The 22,664-nt window shown below is 45.3% G+C and overlaps 1 protein-coding gene across 1 annotated transcript; it reads left to right on the top strand.

The window, feature by feature from the left end:
- The first annotated feature begins 1,003 nt into the window (after positions 1–1,003).
- Positions 1,004–22,134, top strand: LOC149330059 (calcineurin subunit B type 2). The gene is made up of 6 exons (XM_089560776.1): positions 1,004–1,195; positions 7,164–7,203; positions 9,979–10,155; positions 11,040–11,099; positions 12,918–13,102; positions 17,095–22,134. The coding sequence occupies exons 1-6, from the start codon at positions 1,193–1,195 to the stop codon at positions 17,140–17,142; spliced, it is 513 nt and encodes a 170-aa protein (XP_089416902.1). The 5' UTR covers positions 1,004–1,192; the 3' UTR covers positions 17,143–22,134.
- Positions 22,135–22,664: the final 530 nt, after the last annotated feature.

The raw sequence follows: 22,664 nt of genomic DNA, 5'->3' as shown, positions 1-22,664 counted from the left end.
GTATCCTCTCATCCACGTAACGACCACGCGTATCGAGTAGACGGAGAGATGGAGCTTGCCCTCTCGTACATCATATTTGTCTCGAAGCTTTTCTTCCAAATCCGGCCAATCCGGCTGCACTCTTGTGAAGTAAATGCAGGAAGTTAACAAGCTATGAGCCATCTAGAGGCATGTAGACTAGCCTTAAATCGCGTATTTGTTAACTAAAACAAGTGCAAGCAAAGTTTTTTTTTCCCCTACAGATGGCACTTTAACACATAAGACAAGTGCAGGGTCGAATTGAGTCTTGCACAGCGGCGCTTGCCCGGAGGCTGCAGGTAACGAAAACAATTTTAAAGAGAAGCAGAGGTCGCACGTGAACTTGCCGAGGCGTTTTTCATCAGTTAAGCGTGGGGATGGTTGTTTAAGAGACCGTTCGATCAACCTTTATCAAAAAGAAGGCAGATATCTGAACTGCGCTTGCTTCTAAGTATGACGCTTGAAGGCATATAAGATGTGTCGTTAGTCTGCGCTTGGTGTGGGTACCTTCACGTCTTTGTTTCTGTGTGCGTTACTGCACTGTCAGTGTTTGTTAGGTAATTTGAAAACGATAATCGGGTACAATCTTGCTTAATTTTTTTAAACGCGAGCAATACGAAACACAGTGCAGCCAACAACTAGCGTTGCTCAAAAAATTTGAGAAAAACAGACCCTACTTATCTAAAAGATATTAACTCTATGTCTAAAAGTGTCAACGTTGTAAAAATGCAATGAACAAAGAGTTGCGAATTTGCAAGCAGAGAGATTAGAGAACCCGAATTTCATCGAAGCGAGAAGACTGAGAGTGCCGCCATGTGGACAACTTTCAAAAATCCCTTTTGTTTTCAATCTTTTGAACCCGAATGCAATTTAAAGCGTTAATGCAACTTTTGACAAGCATAGTAATTTACGTTGCGAAAGAAAATAACCCTTGCACTCTCTCTCCAGGAAAGAAAACAACAAGACGCCGAGCTCCAACAAAAACCAGCAAAAAAAGGAAGGGGACAATTCGAAAATAAACCGCACTAGATGTCTCCACCATCCCTCGGGCCGTCTGATCGTAGTAGCGGCGGTGGTCGTCCGGGGACAGGAAAATTCGTCGCGCTTTATTCGCGGGTGGCGGTCCTTGGGCGCGGATTTATCGTGCTGTAGTCCGAGCCAGCCACCGCCAAACATGGTGAGTGCCTTCGCCGACTCCTCCGGCCGCGAGCTGGACTGCGCCGCAACGCACGCACGGACGATACGCGAGCCCGAGCGCTGTGTCCGTGCTCGGGTGAAACCCCTACTCACTGCTGCAGCCCCGCCGCTGCGTGTGTCGGCAGTGAGCCCGTGTGGTACCTCTTCTTCTCCTTCGTGGGGCATACACGCCCTTCGTACCGCTACGAGCTCGGGGAGTCGTCGTAATGCTCGTCCTTCGGGCGCGTTTAAATGCCCCTAGGCCTAAGGATATTGGAATTTCCGGGCCCGCAGCAGTGCGCTTTTGCTGCGCCTTTCGAAGTGTGATGAGGCCTGTGTTGCGGCGCAGCCATATCGGTGTGCGATGCCTCCGTCCGAACTTCTGTTTTCTTCTTTCGCTTTCGTTCCTTCCTTCATTCGCACTAAATAAGCAGTAGCGGCGAACTCCTTTGCGGGCAAGCACCACCGTTTGGACTCGCTGTCGCAGGTCAAGTGCTCGCACGCACGATCACTTCATCGTCGTCGTCCGACGTGTGGAGGGCGTTCTGTCGCTCCTTCTATTCTCATTCTTTTTTAATTTCCCTAATCTTGACGCACCCCTGCGGGTCGCAGAGCTGGTGTGATGTATCTAGCCGACCTAGCGCTGCTCGGAGGGATCATCACGGCCTTCATTGCGTGAACGAGCGAAGGGAGGGTTGGAAAGTGAAAATAAGGCGCGTTAAATTTTCAGCGACCCACCCGCGATGTCGCGCACGGCCCTTGGCGCGAGTCGGGTTTTTTTTATATATATGTATTTGTATCTGCGTGAGTAACATCACCCGTTGCTCGCCGCCGCGCAGTTTGACGCGCGGACCTGGGCTCCTTTTCTTTTTGTTTGTTTTTCGCGTTATTAATCCCTGTGGCCCGTGTTTAGTGCGGTCTAACGCACGCGCTTGATTCGATTCGAGCGTGTACAGATTTTCAGCGTGGCCCGCGAAGCGTGTCGGGCCCGTGGCCTTTCCGTTACACGCCAATGAGCGTTGAACACAGTGCGTCGTGTAGCCCCCCCACCGCCTTCTACACCCCCCCACTGCTTTCGTGTTGCTCTTCGCATTCCTCCGTGCGTGCGGCGCAGTCCAGTTAATGACCGCCCGTTGATTATTGCGCCATTCGTAGCCAGCGCCACGACTGAAACAAGCGCGCTTTACCGCGTCGTGCATTCTCAAGTGCGTTGCGGCACATTTTTCAAAAGGTTGGCATTTTAGAGCGCTGTACAAGACACGGACACTGATTTCAGACTGAGCGAAGCTCAATATACAGGCAACCGATGGCCGTGTTCCACAAGAACTGTATTTCAATCAAAACAGATATTGTAGCTCATTCAGGTACTCAGAAGAGCTGAGTTTTGTATGACCTTTAGGTAGTGTTTTAATGAAATGTTTTGGAGCAACGGTAACCTTGCAAGAACCGAAGGACAAGATAAAGAAAGACAAGCACTTGACCTTAATCTTTTGCGCCGTTACCATTGTTTCAGTATGCATTGTGTTTTTCACACGTGCAAAATAACTGGCCACAAGTTGTTTGCATATTGCGCTTTGCTCTAAACAGATGAATTAGAGGTTAGTTCAGGCGTGTGTGTTCCTATTCGTGTGGATGTCTTGCGTTGTACTACAATTTAACCGCCGCACCAATTCACCCAGCTTGCCGTCTGAGTGGTTTGAATTTATAGGTAGGGTTGATTCGAGTTTATGGCCATTCTAACATGAAATCGTAGCTTTAGGTATAGGTTCAAGAAAGTTTTAATAGCGAATCCCAGAATCGTGAAGTCAGTGTGTGCAAATATATGGCAAGTTAGGAATAGGCACATTATTGGTAGTGAACTGAAAGTGTGCGCAGGTTAGCTGGTAGCTAGTGCCTGAAACACACACATCAGTAGGGACACCGGTTATTGGCCTTTCTGCCTAATGCTCCATGCACAGGCTGCGGGAATTTCCAGATTGCGGGCTGACCTTTAGAATTCATGCGAGACATTTCTTGTTTACTTGTGCAGTGTTTGTGGAGACTTATGTATGGAATTTTAATGCCTTTAAAGACATTGCCATATTGCAGCCATTTCAAAATCGAGTTTCGCACAGAAAAATAATGATAGTGCACATGCTTCTCGGAAAATTGTGTATCATTTCGCAATAACCTGAGTCTCATTACAGATGCATGAACTTTAGAAAATTTGAGTGTTTTCATTTTGCTTGGTATCTTGATCGAAGAAAAGCAGAGGACGGGGGATGAAATGATGAAGCTGGCAACTTATCATCCAAGTGTAGTACAGTTTTTGTGCAGCTATGTTGTGGCCACTGTCAGTTGTTGTATGTAGACTTTGCTGCTGACCCGAAAGACGCGGGTTCGATCCCGGCCGCGGCGGCTGAATTTCTTTGGAGGAGAAATTCTAGAGGCCCGTGTACTGTGCGGTGTCAGTGCACGTTAAAGAACCCCAGGTGGTCGAAATTTCCGGAGCCCTTCACTGCGGCGTCCCTCATAGCCTTAGTCGCTTTGGGACGTTAAACCCCATAAAACTAAACTAAACTAAACATCTACTGTTAGCAGCAAGAGCTATGGGATGTAGGTATTGCGACGCAGTCGCATAAACCGGTCACCTGAAATATCAGAGCATGTGCACACTTCATGACGTAGCAGTACCAGGTATCCGGATAGCGAGGCGGCATTGCATTCAATTGTTTTCCGAGAACAGGCATCTCGTAATTTTGCTGCCGATACCTTTGTTTTGGTGCCATTCACTCCCGTGGCCTTAATACTGGCTTTTTGAATGTGGGACAGCTTTCTTCTTGACTGTGCAAGGCTGTGCGGTCGAGCAGTTCAAGGTTAGATACTAGGCCTTGTTTCAAGTAATTAACTTTGATGCAGTCAGCCATAAATTTACCCCCTGCATAGAACGAGCTTGTTTCGGATGCGTTGACCTGGAAAGATTAATGTCGTGCTTTTTCATTATCCATTCAGAGACAGGGCCAATGAACAAGAGCAGACACAGCCTGGTTCTTTTGAATTAATTTTTGGCAATGCATAATTTATATACCGCGTGTTTCACATTTGCCCGGTCTGGGTTGTAAGAAGTTCTGCTATGCAAATCACTGGCTATTTGGGCTCAACCACCGAACACAAGGTGGCTTATGATGGTCCACGTTTTTTTATAAGTAATTTAACATTGTAAATTGCTTGGATTTTACAAAATCGGTAAAAAACTGCAGTTGCCTATGGCAGAGCTCTTCTAAAAGCCCGATTTGATCCGAGCAACAAGCAACAAGGCACGCCTCCACCCCGGGGTGGGACATTGATTACCTGACTGTTCTCCAGATGACTCTGCATGTCACATCAACGGCTCTGCTCACTTTCACAAAAGTTCTGCCATAGCCAACTGCACTTTTTTTTGGCCACTTCCAGAAAATCCGAGCAAGTTATAATCCTAAATTAGTTACAGAAAAAATGTGGACCCTCACAAGCTACTTTATGATTAGTGGTTGAGCTTATATGGGCCAGTAGTTTGCGTAGGAGAATTTTTCACGATGCCGACCGTTAAGTATGAAACGTGGGGTACTTCACAGCAAGCTGTAACATTCTTCGGTTTGAGAGGACTGGATTGTTTTGAGCAGAAGAATATTAGGGCTGGCTGCTGGGGCATCGTAACCGTTATGTACATATATTAGAGCACTTCTGCAGTTTCGAATTGTGCAAAAATTCCTAATTATTAGTTTACATTCCTTTCTTGTATTGGATGTTTTGACTGTACACTATCCACAAGCCCGCTAGCCTGTTTCTTGTTTCCATGCCAGTGTTTTGTTGCCCTGATATAAAAGCCTTATTGCGAGAGCATAAAAATAGGGTCCTTGTCACAATCATTGCACGAGATTTAAGGGACACGCTTCTTTATCTGTTGCGCTGTTCCTTACCGTAGCTTGTATGCTTCAATGCCACAATGCCACTCACGAAACAGGAACGCCGACATGCCTCGTTAAAATATATTGTTAAATTGCAGTGGAGTTCGCAGTTGATGGAAGTGGGAGGCCTAATTTTTATTAGGTAATGCAGTTAGTTGTGTGACTTGAAAAAGCAGAAGCTCAGAGGAACAATGTCGGTTCACATTACAAGCATTGTCTCAGGTGTAGCTTATAATGTCAAGTTTAGAATGGCAAACTGCACTAGATGGTTGCGATTCATAATTACGGAACGCTTAGGGTGGTTTTGGTGGGGGGGATTAGTCTCTGTAAGGTCCCATTCTATCATCCCTCCTTTGCCTTTAGTTACTTGTAACACAGCTTAGCATACTACCAGTGCAGAAAGAAAGGGGCGGAAGATGACAGATAGATGCCGTGAATAATTAAATTTGAATCTTTTATTTAGCCAAGAGCATGCATGCCCTGGGGCTTTCAGCCCTGAATTAGTGGAGCTGCAGGTAGCTATGTGTAGTTCAGCGTGAAAGGCGTGGTTATTCAAGCCTCACTGAATTTATTACTTGCAACCGTGATGGCTAATTGTAACTGTAACTGTTACTTGTAACAGTTGTAACGTAGCTCTACATACTACCAATTCCATAAGACAGAAGAAGAGAGATAGATACCACAAAGTCTGGATATCAGCTGAAGTTTATTACCATTGTGACAAACCAGTGAAACACTAGGTAACTAGTGTTTCACTGGTTTGTCAAAATGGTAATAAATACACTAGGTAACTGCCGCCGCGGTGGCTCAGTGGTTATGGTGCTCGGCTGCTGGCCCGAAAGACGCGGGTTCGATCCCGGCCGTGGCGGCTGAATTTCTTTGGAGGAGAAATTCGAGGCCCGTGTGCTGTGCGATGTCAGTGCACGTGAAAGAACCCCAGGTGGTCGAAATTTCCGGAGCCCTCCACTACGGCGTCTCTCATAGCCTTAGTCGCTTTGGGACGTTAAACCCCATAAACCAACCAACCACTAGGTAACTGCTTGGTGCCTCGTCAGTTATTTGTGGCAGTAATAAGCTTCACTTGGACCTGCCGTGGTGAATCAGTGGCTTTGGTATTTGGCTGCTGATACCAATGCCGCGGGTTCGATCCTGGCTACAGCGACCATATTTCAATGGAGGCAAAATCCAAAACACTCATGTGCTGTGCGATGTCAGCGCATGTTGAAGAATTCCGGGCATTCTAAATTCATCCACAGCCCCTTCACTAAGGAATCAGTCCATGCGCGGCTTCAGCACATTGAATCCTACAATTTAATAAGAAAAAAAAAGTTTAGTTGGTGTTCAATGATCATGGAGTTTTTTTTACGAGTAGAAGGTTCCAAATTTAGGCTACATGAGATTCCTCAGAAAGACACTGAGGAGGAATTGAAGTAGGGATGGATCGACGGATTGTCTTTCTGGCACAAATGAGACGATGTTCAATGAAAACTGGGTTTTATAAACTAGAATAGCGAAAAATTAAAAGTGTCGGCGTGTGAATGCAGTTGATTTGTTTATACACTGATGTGATTCTTGTTTGATGGGAATTAACTCACTGGGTGTCATGGAATTGTGATAGAATTGCTGAGGTTCTAACCAAGCATCATATAAACTGAACAGCATTGCTTGGATAATTTGATAGAAAGGGAAAAACAGGAATGGTATTTTAAGCTGAAAGTTTGTACATTTCAGTCATTTTTCATGAACAAAAGGGGACAGCGTGATGTTAAACTGATGACTCTTAATGAGCAGGGTTGATCCAAGGGTCTTCGCATCTAATGCAAGCAGGAATCAAGACTGACACTTATTAACTGTGCCCCTATATATGACATGCAGTGTAAATTGGAACTTTCTTGAAGACTTGTTCTATATCAAGTCCGCTTCAGTGACTTTGATGAAAATACCGAGGCAGTTGTCACTCTTCTTCGATGCGAGTTCTTGCATAACTGGTTTGCATTCTGTTTCTAAAGTCTTCACTTCTTTTTCTTTCTTTTTTTTTTTCAGGGAAACGAAAGCTCTCTCCCAATGGAGATGTGCTCCAACTGTGAGTATTGGTGTCACCTTCTATTTATGGTTTTGAAAAGTGCAGCGAGTTGAAATGATATTTCTGAATTTTAATACATACTGTTAACACCATGGCCAGTAGTCTCCCCTTCTGTGAATAATGGCATAAAATACAGTTGTCACTTCTCTTGAAAAAAAATTGCTGGGAATTTTGGCAGTAAATAATGCCCAAGTACTCAGGTGATGGCCTCTTGCTGCGTCGGCTGCTATCGTAAGCTTTTATTGAAATTGACTGATTTCGATTCAAACAGCTACATTGAAAAGAACAGCGTGAGAAGTTAATCTGGGCTTCATGTCTCTTCTGTGTTTTCTCCAATTCAGTTGTTTTGAAAGAAGTTTCAGATTAGTTGCTCATTTGTTGTTGCGCTTATTGTGTGCAGACTTAGAGAGCAGACTAAGTCCTCAATCCGAGTTCTGGAAGGTTTGAGTTCGAATAGCGAATAGCGTGTCCTTAACACATTCTCGGGCACTGTACAGGAAAGGATAGCCAGATTTGATCTCACTTGCACCAGATGTTTAGATGAAAATACACAGAGGAAGGCGAAAGGATGTCATGTTAAGTAGAACTGCCTCCGGTTGACACCAAGTGTGTGGCTGTGTCATGCCCTGGCGATCCGGTGCTGGCGTCCGAACCACGCTTTCATGATGGTGTTTTCGTCTGCTTACTCCTACCGTAAAAGGGACCCTGAAATGATTTTGATGGTCATATTCTAGTACAACAGATCTGTAAAAAGGATTCTTGTGAGCATTCGAGTCCAACTTAAAAGCTCTGCGGGGACCTTATCATTTACAAATAATTTTAAGAATTGCTGCTCACAACCAATTAGGCCGACACCTCACTGCGCGTTCTTAGCCACAGAAAGGTCACAGTATTATTCCTTTCGTGGAAGCAATGCCACGTGAACTTCTAATCACATTTCTGTGTCCCACATCTTACCTCGCTGCGGTGTCTCGTAGGCCTTGGCATTTGGCTACTGATGCCAAGGTCACTGGTTGGAATCCCAGCCGTGGCGGCCACATTTCAATGCAGGCGAAATGAAAAAAAAAATAAAAAATAGCCTGTATGCTGTGTGACACCGGCACTTGTTAAGGTGGGGGTCCCAGGCTTTCATGGCCACTAGCCATTTTTCACAATGCTTGCGCGATCACTATAGTTGTGGTTTATGACACAAAACCAAGTTATAGCTCATTAGATGAATAAAGGTATTTATGTTTCATCGGTATGCGTTGCTAATAGCAATAATTGTTGGTGAGCAGAGTGAGCGAAAAACATAGCGCATAAAACAATACCTTTGTTCGACTTGCGTGCAGTATTTATGAAAAACTACTGCTCCAAAAAGAAGGTTGCTTCTGCAGCGTTTAAATGAAATCGTAATCTCGGTACGGACGTTGCAGTTTTTGGCTCCAGTGGATAGTTTAGAACCGGCGCTCTAGAGAAGACCAAGAATGACAAAAATGAGGCATATTAGAGGCTTAATAGTGTCCCATCTAAACAGCAAACCATGTACAGTCTTTGTCAAAAGTAACCAGGCTGCATGGTTTGCTTCTAGCTTGTATAGTGGAGCCCTTGTGGCTTTCCTAAAAATTAAAACGTGTTGGAAGGAAAGAGGACCCCCAGTCCTTACCTTTAACGACCATTTCAGCTTCACGGAAGCTGTAAGGGCTCCACTGTACGAGCTAGAAGCAAACCATGCAGCCTGGTTACTTTTGACAAAGACTGTACATGTTGGGCACATGTGTGGCATATGCATATTTAGTTCAGTGTTAAAAATTTTTTTTTTGAGCTGCACATAGCAGTTCCTTAGTTTTTATTTGTTCAAAATTAACCAACATCGTAAAAACGCGACTCACGGAGGTCTGGTACTGAGTGGCCCGACCTCTGTGCATCGCGCTTTCACGATGTCGGTACATTTACGTTTACCTTTCTTATGAGCTAAAACTTTTTACATAATGAGCGACAGGGCTGTAGCGATCACACAGACGTGAAAAATGACCAGTGGCCACGCAAGCACTGGGGACCCCCACCTTAAAGGTGCACTGAAGAGGAATCTGAACTCGTCTTTTTATCTCGGGAACTCGATCTACACTTTCCCAGCGTTCTTAGAAACTGTGATTTATTGCCCTGTGCGGCCGATTTTCCTAATTAAAAGGGATTAACGTCCAGCTCCCGCCTTTTTTTTTTTTTAATTCCTCGCATACGGTGGGAGGAGTTGACCAACGCATAGACTGCCTTTCAGGCAGTCGCGTGGCGACTTTGCTTTCGCTTTTGTTTTGTTTCTTTTATGTTTCCGTGAATAAATAGGTCTAGTCAGAGACTACATAGCTGCAAATTAGGCCCACGGAAATAAAAATATGCGTGGATTCTTTGCTTTCGCCGATCACTACGTATCACTCCGCCGATGGCAGATCGGCGAGCTGCCACAGGACTGGGTGAAAGGTTGGTCAACTCCTCCCACTGTTTGCTGGGAATTAAAAAAAAAAAGGCGGGAGCCTGACGTTAATCTGATTTAAATTAGGGAAATCGGCCACACAGGGCAATAATTCAGTTTCCTAGAACGCTCGGAACGTGTAGATCGTGTTCCAGCGGGAAAAAAAAAATTAGTCCAGATTCCCCTTCAGTGCACCTTTAAAAAACCCCAGGTGGTCCAAGCGAATCCAAAGCTCTCCACTACAGTGTCCCTCATATCCCATGTGTCTCTTTGGGACGTTAAGTCCCGAACACAACAGCGCAACAACAGTGTCCTGTCGTTTTCAGTTGATGCCGACGAAATCAAAAGGCTCGGCAAGAGGTTTAAGAAGCTAGACCTTGACAATTCCGGATCCCTGAGCATCGACGAATTCATGTCCCTCCCCGAGCTCCAGCAGAATCCACTAGTTCAGCGTGTAATAGACATCTTCGACACGGACGGAAATGGAGAAGTTGACTTCAAAGGTGCCCCACTTCTTCCTTCGTGTATCTGAGTTCCTTGATTGCTTGCAGCAAGGTATATACACTGGGCATGCATGGAATTGCACAAGCTTGGGGTTACTGAAGCCACGTAGGGTAATACAATCAGGGTCAAAGTTCACAAGCTCAGAACGAACGGGACACAGGTGTGCTCGGTTGGCAGTGCTTAGTTACTTGTGGCCCATCAGCATGCTAAAAGTTGACAAGCTTTGTGTCACCGTAACATAACTGTGATGCTGCCTGGTTTGTTTCCAGAGGCAGTCTTACATTTGAATCTTGGTAATAAGAAGAAACTGATCATTGAAAAACTAATTTCTGACAATGTCATTTCGAAAGCGTAGCATCATAGCCAGGGTTATAAGAAATTTTAGGCCCATTGGGTGCTTGTCATAGTATTGGTGCATGGACCGGTATTGTTTTTTGCAGTTATGATTTATTACTATTATTGTGATGTCCTCTGTACATCATCCTCTCTATCCTTGTTTGCATATTGGTGTCCTGAAAAGGAGTTGCTCGGATGCATTTTCCAGAAATTTTAGAGGTGTCTTGTTCACGTGTTCCAGTGTTCGTCTAGATGCACCTTTTGTTTATTGTTGTGCACTGTTGTTGTTGACAGTTCTCTGGAGTATTGTTCTTTTCTTAGCTTGCATTTTCCAGGAGTTGTTGCCTTGTGATTTGCCTTGCATTGTGTGACACGTTTGACTGCTTTTTAATAGCCTTCCTTTTTTTTTTAACTTACAGCTGAGTTTATGTTGTTGAATTTGCTAACGGGGCTGATGTTATCAATGCTTGAATTCAGTGGAGAGACGCAGCTACTTTCGTAATTGACCCCCCTCTCTTGATTGGGGTATTTTTTTTCTCTTTTGCAGAATTCATCCAAGGAGTGTCACAGTTTAGTGTTAAAGGGGACAAAGAGTCCAAGCTAAGATGTAAGTGCTCTCAGAACAATAATTTGTTTTCTTGGGGTTTGTGTGCAACAGGAGGCTAGAGTCTTTCGGCCGCGGTCGGGGGGAAAGCGTCAAGAGCATCAACCATGGGTATCGGAATAGTACTGCTTGGGGTTGTAGCCCTATTAGGAAAAAAATGCTAAAGAAGCCACAGCACTAAATAATGTAAAAACTCGTTTCATACTCTAAAGGAGTGGGAAAAAAATCCAAATTTGCCTAATGTCAAATTGTTGAATGGCCCTCCAGAACTGCCAAAAAATGAAAGCCTGTTTGATGAAAACCTGGACAGTGGTCACCATTAAGTGGGGAGCCTGTCTTGAAAAAAAAAATTTGGTAATGAAGTCACAGGAAATTTTCAGGGCACGTGTTTTTGTGTGCTGATTCTAAATATGTCATTTAATTTCATGTAAAACAATTCCTTGAGCACTTCTGTAATTTTTATGCATGTATTTCGTGAAGAACTTTTTAACAAATTTCTTGCGGGAAACTCGTTGAAATGTATGCCATTGGGTTCTCTTGACACCAAGGATTGCAATAAGCATAAAATTGTCTTTCTGCCTATCATAAACCTTAAGTTATAGGGTTTTGAAGTTGTCTCTTCAGAAATGAGAAGAAAAGTGCGTATTCCTGTTTCTGAAGTGGCAGCTTCGGTACCCTATAACTCAAGTTTATGATAGCCAGGATGATAATTTTACCTTTTTTGCATTCCTTGGTATCAAGAAAACCCAATGGCATACATTTCAACGAGTTTCCCGCAGCAAATTTTCTTCAAAACTCTCCGCAAAATACTTGCATAAAAAGTGCTCAAGGAATTGTTTTGCATGAAATTAAATGACTTATTTAGAATCAGCGCACAAACATACATGTGCCTTGAAAATTTCATAACTATGACTAGATTAATGAAATTTTCGTTTGAAGACCAGGTTCCCCTTTTAAAGGGGCTGCGTAACACTGCTTGGGGGGATACCGGCTATACTTCAGGTGGATTCTTTGTCACACAGATGCTGACTTAAAAAGAATGACAGGAATCGATGCACAGGAACGGGAGTTATTCAGTGAAGAAATTTCAAAATACAAGCAAACAAAACGCTGCCCTCAACTCGATTTTGGCGGGGCTTCCCACTCCTATTTCGCTCTCCCAATGACGGCACCTGGCGCAACCAATCAAAACAGCCTGCCAGAGCACGTCGCGGAAGTTTGCACTCCATGGTTGCCTGCTCTCTGTGACTCGTTCTCGCTGAGACTGGCAGCGTTGTTTCCATGCCAGAGCGCCCCTGGTGGTGTATTTTTATTTTACTTGCTTTGCAGGGCTCTTAGCTAAGACAAACAAGTTGTTTTTGTTGATCTAATATAAACTCAGACAGGTGACAAAATGTGTCTCTATTTATTCACACAATTTGCGGTATATTTACTGTTTGTCCGATCAAGCTCGCGCCAGGTGATGTCATATCCGCTGCTAAAACCCGCCACTGTGTGGGGACACCATCAGAGCCATGAATTTGTTTTTGGGAGGACATTAAAATATTAAAAAACGGAATATATGCGGTATTACCGACGCTAATAGCACCATTGTAACTCACTGTATGTGATCAACAGGCAAAACATTCGACTAAGATTGTGTTTCTGGGACCCTTTAATACTAAATCCTTGTGACGGCAGTTCCTTCGGTGACGACGGTGACAGCTTCTTTCTTACTGGTCTGTTCAGAGAGCTGGACACTTTTGTGTCCTCAGCATTCGTGAAGAAAAGTTTATTTCGGTTTGTGGTGTTGGCTTATATGCACGCTATACTCGCTTGCAGTTGCCTTCCGGATTTATGACATGGATAACGACGGCTTCATCTCCAACGGCGAGTTGTTCCAGGTGCTCAAAATGATGGTTGGCAACAACCTCAAGGAAGCTCAGCTGCAGCAAATTGTTGACAAGACCATCCTTTTCGCTGACCGCGACGAGGACGGCAAGATCTCCTTCGACGAATTCTGCTCGGTTTGTGCCGGTTTGCCATTCGAGCTGCCTGTAATGCCCTTGTAATTATAGTAGCACTTCAAATTATACTCGCAGATGTGTGTGGGCATTACGCTCAGAAAGTCCTCGAGGGGCTTTCAAGATGCCTTGTCTTGCAGTGCCTAACAGTTGTGGACATTTCTACGACATTCCTCTCTGGTTGTGTGTGGGGAAACTGAGACTGCGGTGACCATGGAGATTATGTGCAAGAAAAAAAGACATGAAATTATGAACGCTTTCTCAGGATATGTTTTAAAAACTTGCGCAGCAGGTTATTTTTGCGTTTGTAATTAAACAGTTGTGACCAATCAGTTTTCTATTTCCTTTCTCACTGCATTGTATTGCGTGTCTCATGTTCATAGTGTTAATGTCCCATATGAGTGTGCTTTGTTCTTGCACCTGTGTTCATTTAAATATCCGCTATCTGCATTCCATTATTCCCTTGTTTAATTCGAGAAATATAGTCTAGTGTACAACTGCTGCAAGGAGATTGCAAGTGTATAAAACCTTGATATATACCAGCATATTTGTTTTCCTGTCGTTCTTCTGTTTGTTTCTGCCTTTTCAAATATAATTTTGTGCGCCTCATAAATGCAAGGTAAGCTCGCTGTGTGTTATTTTACTGCAGACTCTGAATGTTCATTTAAAGCAATGAATTTGTGACCTTTGTTACTTACGGTGCTTAGTGCGTAAAGCCAGAACTCCATGAAAATTTTATCTGTTAGTCTAGTGTAGTCTACATAATACTCTTGTTCAAAAACAGCAAAAAAAATGTACTGACTGAAATAGGCTATAATAATTTAATACACCTGGACACAGCTCGTGCCTGCTGTTGCACTGAGCATCCTGCATAGTTTCTTTAAATGAACTCTAATAGTATTAAGGTGATACGTGCAGCAACCGGAACATTTGATGTTCAGAGGTCAGGAACATGACCTGTGAAATTTTTTCAGGGTGTTTCGTTCTGGTAAAATTCGATTCAAACGATGTTTTATTATTTGCTGCTTCATGAGATGTTTTTTTCCTGGAGTTGGAAGGTTTGGAAGGTAGTGTCCCTTCACCGTGCAGAGCTTCACTGCCACACAGGGAAGGGACATTTTGAGGCTCGTCAAATTGTGAAGTTTAATAAACATAGCTCAAGTTTTTTATTATTACTTAGGGTATTTTTCAGTCCTAGTATCCTGTGGTAATGTGATGTTTACTGATGCGATTAAGCAGATTGTTGCGCAGAGAACCGAGCTGTCCTTCGAAACAAATTTTACTCTTAATTAAGCAGATGTGTGCTACGCACGGAACCCAGAATTGGCCTCGAATACAATTGTTATGCTTAATTCCACAGATGCGTGCTGTGTGCAGAACCCATAAGTTGTCCTCGAAAACAAGTGTTACGCTTAATTCAGCAAATGCGTGCTATGCAGATAACCCAGAAGTTGTCCTCGAAAACAAGTGTTACGCTTAATTCCGCAGATGCGTGCTGTGCACAGAACCCAGAAGTTGTCCTCGAAAACAAGTGTTACGCTTAATTCCACAGATGCGTGCTGTGCAGATAACCCAGAAGTTGTCCTCGAAAACAAGTGTTACGCTTAATTCCGCAGATGCGTGCTGTGCACAGAACCCAGAAGTTGTCCTCGAAAACAAGTGTTACGCTTAATTCAGCAAATGCGTGCTATGCAGATAACCCAGAAGTTGTCCTCGAAAAAAATTGTTACGCTTAATTCTGCAGATGTGTGCTGCGCGCAAAACCCAGAAGTTGTCCTCGAAAACAAGTGTTACGCTTAATTCAGCAAATGCGTGCTATGCACAGAACCCAGAAATTGTCCTTGAAAACAAATGTTACACTTAATTCAGCAGATGCGTGCTGTGACAGAACACAGAAATTGTCCTCGAATACAATTGTTACGCTTAATTCAGCAGATGCATTCTTTGCACAGAACCCAGAAGTTGTCCTCGAATACAAGTGTTACGCTTAATTCAGCAGATGCGTGCTGTGCGCAGAACCCAGAAGTTGTCCTCGAAAACAAATGTTATGCTTAATTAAACAAATTTGTGTGGCATGTGTGCAGCAGCCAGCGCCCTCTGTGCACTCTCCAGCTTTGCTAGTGCCGTGTGACTGTAAGGGTTGAAAGGTGATCTGCGTGCAGCACCGCTGAGAGCGGTGATGGTGTAATGGCTTAATGTGTTGCAGTGACAGGTGAGAAAAGTGGGTTAAAAATTGTGCCAGTATCGTACATAGAACCTTTTCTTGTACGAGTACGGAAGTGCTAAAATGGCTTTTTAAAACGTGCAACTATAAACTCGTAACCTACCCATTGTACCTACCCTATAGTAGTCTCAGAGATGTAAGGAACCATGTAGGTGTAGAACTCAGCCTACTGCTATGACAACCAAGTACAGTGATGTGGCATTGTACAGAAAGGTGTCTTGAGTGCACGGATACAAAAACTTTTTGTAGCACTATGGTGCTTGTCTCATTTCTATCCTTCTTCAGGGTTTCACTTTGATCATAATGGATACCAAACGAGACTTCATTGCACATCTGGGTCTGCTTGCACAAAGCAAATTGCAGTCTAGTTCCCAGTCTAATCTTTTTTGTAGTCTAGAGACCTTCTTCTGGATTTTAGGAAAGGAAAGGCGCTTAACTGGCTCACTTTATCAGTGGACACCTTAACTGCACCTTCAGCAGATAACAAACCTGTATGCAACCTTCGTTGCCAAGTAGTTGCCAAGTAGTTGCCAAGTAGTTGCCAAGTAGTTGCCAAGTAGTTGCCAAGTAGTTGCCAAGTAGTTGCCAAGTAGTTGCCAAGTAGTTGCCAAGTGGTTGCCAAGTAGCGTACAGTGGTAGACACAAATGCTAGCTCAGAACTGAAGCTTTTAGTGCGCTGTTTTTTTTTTTTTTTTTTTTCTAAAGGCATGGTCAAGTTTGCCGAAACAGTGAGCTATGCCTGAAAGAGTCTACATTGCACAGTGAATCGCTGCTTGGATCTCCCCAGCGTAGAAAATAGTCATTATTTTTGCAAAAGCTTATCTTGCAGTAGTATTGTGCTATCGTTCGGCTATCATATTAGATATTCCTCTTAATGTTCAGTCAGAGCAAGGCCGTCCTGTACTGTTGTATGGTTGCTGATCGATATCTCCGTAACTGGCATTCCAGCATCAGGATCACATGATTTCGCTGTCAGCCTTGAGAGGCACCTCGCCGTGTTGTCAGCATAGAGTTTCTTACTATTACCTAGAGGGAAAGCTGGCAGCCCGTCTAAGGGAGTTTGCATGGTGACCCCTCGAGACCACTTCAGCCACCATGGGCACTCAAAGCATCATGGGGCGGTGAGCTACTTGTTGCGGAACTGCAACTTTTGGCCAAAAAATAATGCAAAAATAAGCGCTATTTGATAATCAAGAATGTCCTAACATTCAATATCTTGTCTAATGATTGCAACAAACGAGCAGAAAAGCATTTAAGTGCAAAGTTTGCCCAAAATAAGAGACGACTCGCTCTCCTATTGGCCAAGTAATGAACACTATAAAAACTAATATTTCGTAATTAACAGGCGCATTTTTAAAAGTAAATATGTTTTTAAAAAAAATGTTGTTGCTTAGGTACTTCAAGAAGTTTTTTAATGGCATTTCGGAAAAGTGAAACCTTTTATTGGCGTCGTGTGTCTATGTGCTTTTACTACTATGGTTTTTGCACAATGCGTTCGCACGAAAGTCGTCTGCGCACACACGAACAGCGTTTTCGGAATGAAACGTCTCAGTAGTGCCACTCCGTGTTCCCGAAAAACTACGACTGTTCCGCAACAAGTAGCTCACCGCCCCATGATGCTTTGAGCGTCCATGGTGGCTGAAGGGCAGCGCCGCCAGCTTTCCCTCTAGGTAATAGTAAGAAACTCTATGGTTGTCAGACCTGTGCCGATGGTGACTTGCATTGTGCGAGGAGGTCACCTCTGACTGCGCCTTTTCTTTCATCCCCACAGGTTGTCGGCAACACAGATATCCACAAGAAGATGGTGGTGGACGTTTGATGGCCCGTCGCGAAGGCGTGCCCGTATCTCGACGATTTGATTTTTTCGCGGCCCGTTTTCCCCCTCCGGAACACTTCAAACGTGTGCTCCCTTGTTTCCTGCCGTTATCTCTGCTCCAGTCGAAGAGGAAAGCCGGTAAACAGCGGCAGGCCCGCGATGCGCATCCGCCGCGCGTGAGACAGAAACCGACTTCCGGCGCGCTCCGCTAGGCGACAACTTGACGCTGCTTTCGAGGCCGTGACGAGCCAGTTGGTAGAGGGCACCATAGACGCCGTGGTGGTCCGCCACAGGGCTCCTGGTTCTCCAGCACGGCGGCTGTGGTAACGTCGGTGCAGCTCATCTACGGAGCCGGTGAAGATGCACAGAGGGCTTTCCGCGGGGCGCTGTGAGCCGTTATCGTTGAGGTTATTGTGATAGGTGAGCTGTGACAAATCAGGACGCCTTGGTCGCAGCACCACATGCTTGCGCTGGAGTCGAGTTTGCATCAGTTAGAGGCAAGAGCGTTATTTTAAAACCTTGTTGTGCGTTGAAAACATTCATGCCGCTATCGATAGACCTTCAGGAAACCAGAGCGCCACTGGCCTTGTATTGGTTGGCTGAATATTTTGGAGGCACAGAACCCCAGGGATCATGGCAGCGTCTCCCGCTTAGCCTATAAGTTTAAGGTCGCGAAGGGGACAGATTCAGCGCGCAGAACTCCACAAGGATGTGTACAGTTTAGAGCTTTTTATTCTATTCCAGTAGGGTGCCAAGAAGCAAGGACCGTCATTGAGAACCGCACGAGTAGTAGATGGTTAAGGGGGAAGGTTGACAGCGCTTTCTGTGGACCGGGAAGCAGACGCATCACCGTGTTGGCAAGCAATCATCTCTGATCCGATCTGAAACTGCTCTTACCATCTCTGCTCTGCCATGCTGCGTCATCTAATGCGTAACAGCGAGGCTGTTCCTCGGCGGCTAGCTTGGGTAGACGGCTTGCACGGTGAAAAAAGGAAAGAACCTCATATGACGCCCCCCCACTCTTTTACCTTTGCATTCCTCCGTGCCGGTGAATCACGAGGGTCGTCGCCACCTCGAAAGCAGCACCAAGTCCCTCGGCCGCTTGCGCGCGCAGTTTAATTTTTCTTTTGTGTCGAGAGTTGGATGCACGGTATATACACATAAGCTGCGCCTTGGCTCCCTTAATCTCTCTATCTCTCGTGTAACTTATACTTCCAGCGCCTCCGATCAGCACGGGCGCCAGCCCAGCCAGCCAGCCATTTATGGCGGGAAGCCCCGGGCCGACTTCCGGCCAGCGTGTGTTCACACTATACTATATTTCGAGGCGTTTTTAGCGCATTGCGTCGATGCTAGAGGGAGCTGCGGCGTATAACGTGGAACTCTAGTCGGCATGTGGCACAACCCATCTCCCTCCCCCTTCCTCCCGCCCCGTGTTTTCCCTCTTACTCTTTTTTTTTTTTTGTACTTCCTGCATTGTTTTGGATGCTCCCACTTTCCCTCGTCCGTGTCCACCGTCGGAGCGTTGCCTCGTGTTCGCGTTTTGAGCAGTTTTGCCTTCTTTTTGTCATTCGTATTCATGTGCCATGGGCGCCGCAGGAGCTTTCGGTTTTGGCACGATTACCGTTCAAGGAAGTGTGCGGATGGTCGTGGAGAAAGGCTGCGTGTGTGATTGAACTGCTGGTTCTTGTTTGTTAGACGCGCATTCTGAGCGTGCCGTAATGGACCGTGGACCATATTCCTTGGACGCTGCCACCTTGATTGCGCTGGATTGGTAATTTTATAGTTTCCCTAAATGTTGTGTGCAGTGGCGTCGGGTCACCACGCTCGTTCACCTCAAAAGCTCTTGTTTACTGGCTGAGCTCAGAACATTCTGCACCACACAGTAGAGTTCGATGGTTCCTGTTAAGAGCCCAAGTTGTCAGCGTCCACTAGGTCTTGATAAAAAAAAATTACTAATATTGAAACGTTTAGGCATCCTTGACATCCTCAAATGGAGCCATAGTCCTGAGTTTTTGCTCTTTTAGAATGGTGCGGCTTTTGTATCCTTGGTCTCGGTGAAATGTGCCCGACGAAAGACACGAATTTGTCGTTTGTTGAACAGTTGCAACAAGCGTTGAGTAATCCCGCTTTTTCGGGAATAGGAGCGTGAAGCTGGTACGGTGAAAGTCTTGCTATAACGAAGTGAGGTATTAACATAAGTGCGGCCGTTCTCTGTTTTGGCCATAATTCATTATTGCGAAAGGCCGTATGTAGCGAAAGAACCATTGCAGCTTTTCAGTGTGGTTATAGCATGGTTCTTTTTTTTTTTCGTGTTACAGAGGCGTGTGGCTTGACCACTAGTGGATGCTTGCATCGTCGATCTCGTTGGTTAGCTGGCGAGGCCTTGTGTTGTTCGCTGTGTGTGAGTGCTTGTCAGTAACGTCTGTGCCCTAGTGCTGCCGTGTGGCCTAAATAGCATTGTCAAGGTGGACTTTATATGTTGTCTCCAAAGTGCTTCACGAAAGTGGATTTGAAGTGCAGTCAGTGGGGATCGCCTTAAATAGTTTGCAAGCTTGTCAGTGTCTCGCGCACCTTCAATGGTGTCTTTGTACTATTTTAGGGGGTTACGTCCGCTCGTTATGTGAGGAAGTGTTGGAGCCATTTTTGTGCACCAGTTTCTCCATTCCCGTCTGAAATCTGGCAGAGAACGTTTTAATTGTGGTAGTTCTTAACTATGCTTAACTTGATCCAACTGGGCAGCCCTGTCGCTACCTCCGAGTCTTTGGTGAATGTTGCATGCAATTCTGCAGCAACAGCTAATGCTTCATTTAACCATAGAGTAGCATGTGCTGGTGTGTGTCCTCAAGGGATGGATGTTGGCACCGTATAAGAAAAAAAGAAATCAGCGTTTAGCTCTATTAGTACTTTTTTTACTCTGATCTGTATACTCTAGTGCATTCGGAAAGTAGTGCTTTTTTCAAGATGCGTGGCTTCGTGCTTGATTTTCATCTTTGTTTGCATAAGCTCGGTATGTTTATGAAACAGAGCATCTAAAATGCTGTCGCAGCAGGCAGTTAAGAGACGGGATTTGCTAGGTTTAGCTGCATTTTTGTATTGTGTGGTGGTTGGCAACATTGATAGCATTTTAACTGACTGCTGTGATTGCTATATAGTCCGTGGACATGGGCCCCAGGATTTTCAGCTTCTCAGCTTGACTGGTGTGCCGGCCAGCGGGCTGCAGTTCAGAGGCCTTTAATGCTGGCAATTGTGACTCTCTTAAATGAAAATATGGGCGTGGTCTGTGGTTAGATGGAGAAAATTTATCATACAGAGATGCTACCTATGGAGCAGGCAGATTGGCGGCATCTTGCAGTTATTGTCTGTCTTAACCTTGTTTCGAAGCGTGCCGACAGACAGCCAATCTCCCAGTTTTTGCTCTAGTGTCTGATTTACATTCATGAGTGCCGTGGGGAAACACGCAGCTGGCAAAGTCGCATAGCTCTGGCAGTTAGCAGGTATTTTTAACCACGAAGGAACCTTTTCCCGCATTTTTACCCCGCAGAAACGAAAGCAATATGGCGGCGCCCATGGCGTGTGCAGAGCTTGTGAGCTCATATGACGTAATAGCTGCAGGGTGAACTCTTGATTTGTTCGACGCCATCACTGTCCATCTATCTGTCGTTTTACCTTCTGCCTTTCTCGACACACTCGCACTCTCTCCCAACGCTCCATATCTTGTCCGCCATGATTTTTTTCTTTCTTTCTGTCCTAGCCTGTGAATGTGTGTGCTGTACACACCAGCGGTCCCGCAAGGGGGTGTATTCACACTTGCGATATGTCGGGGAACTTGTCATTGCTTTTTTTTGTGCTTGTTTTGTCCTCGAGATTTACCACTAACACGAGCCCTGTGGTTTGATCGTGGCGAATCCCGTGTGCCACGATTTCGATGCACGCTAGCGAACCCCACGTGGTCAAAATCAGTCCGTAGACCTCCATTGTACTGTGCCTCGTAGCCCGGTGTTGTTTTGGCACATGATGATCCGTGAATTCGTTGCACCATCGAAAATCAGCCATCTTTTTTTATGTATTTATTTGACTTCATGTTCTCCTGTTGATGCACTTCTTATCGCCACTGCGAAAAGGTAACCTCTCTGAGAGGTATCGTTACTGACCAGTATATTTCGCCGCTAGCATGCTTATAGGCCTTCCTCGTATTATCTTTCCCTCGGCAAGTTGCAATTACTGCATCATAGCTTTGTGTGCACTGATTTGGTTGAAATACACTCCAGAAGGGTACGTGAATCCAGTGCATTAGGTTGATGTGTGTATGCTCTTCCCCCGAATACACCCGAGCTTGGCTGTAGTCACATCCCTTGGATTATTTTTTTTGGGGCGTTCACGTATGAAGTTGTCACATACTATGTGGAGGAATATTTTCCACTGGGAGGTCTACCGGAGCTCTAGACTCCTTGAAGGTGTGAATGCGTTCCTGATCCTTTAACTACCATGTTTTTTCATGAATAACTGCTAGTGACAAGTCTTAACTGCACTGCTGTTTTATTCCGGCTGCAGATATCAAAAGAATGCTACTCCTCCATCAAAACTTTAAGCCAGCTATACGCCTCACAAATGTGAATACACCTCAAGGAAGTGTCACGTATTTCCCCGCTTTTAAGGTGCGACACACGGCGGCCTTCTTGGTCGCCTCTCCGCACAGAGCACGCAAGCTACGGCTCTTCTTACTGTAGGAAACGCTGTGTTATTTTTGTTTCTTTTACCAGCAGATACATAGCGCGATTTTTTCGCGACATACGAGGCGTTTTGATGTGCGCGTGCGTGAGTTTGCGTGTGTTTTTGTGTGTGTGTGAGCGTGTAATACTGTCCCGCGTGAAGCAGACCTTAAAAAGAGAACTAAAAAAAGGTACGAATTTATTGCTTCGCGTTGTTTAGCTCGTGATTGTACCATACGTCTGTAAATACTCTCTTGCCCTCGACTAAAAACTGCACTCTCCCGAATCACCTCTGGTTTCCTTCGTGTCTGTCTCTCTTCATTCTCCGAGTTCTCGCGATGGCTTGACGTCGCGCAGGATTCACCTATGTGTGGCACACTGTCCACTAAAAAAATGCTGCCTAAGTTTGGCGCTGAAAACATCTTTGACTTTAACTGAAATGCGTGTGAACATGTGAAAACACACAGAAAAAGGGGGGGGGGGGGGGCATTCCTGTTGCCACATTACAGCATGTGGAAGAGGCGAAACTTCTTGCCGGCCTTGTTGGTTCACAGTTACATTAGTGTATTAGCATAGTGTGATCCGCTTCCGCGGGGTTGCATTGTGCGTGCGCAGGCCGCTCTGAGGGCGCCAGGTGCCGGCAAGCTGCGCGCACGCCTGCCGCGCGGGACCAATGTGCACGTGCGCACTGGCGGCGCGCGGCAGCGGGCCGCGCTATACTGTAACTTTCTATTGGATACTTTTAGCATAGCGCGTACCGCGCCTCGCTACTGCGCACACGCTGATTGGTCCCGACGCGACTGGCGTGCACTGTTA

Source organism: Amblyomma mixtum, chromosome 9 (genome assembly GCF_055824585.1).
Source record: "Amblyomma mixtum isolate Tamu chromosome 9, ASM5582458v1, whole genome shotgun sequence".
Classification (NCBI taxonomy): Eukaryota; Metazoa; Arthropoda; class Arachnida; order Ixodida; family Ixodidae; genus Amblyomma; species Amblyomma mixtum.
Note: the sequence above shows the minus strand (reverse complement) of the source record. Positions and strands in the feature narration are given on the sequence as shown.

Coding starts and splice junctions, on each gene's coding strand:
- LOC149330059 (XM_089560776.1), top strand. Junction 10,156..11,039: donor TGGAGAAGTTGACTTCAAAG/GTGCCCCACTTC, acceptor TCTCTTTTGCAG/AATTCATCCAAGGAGTGTCA. Junction 13,103..17,094: donor CCTTCGACGAATTCTGCTCG/GTTTGTGCCGGT, acceptor TCATCCCCACAG/GTTGTCGGCAACACAGATAT.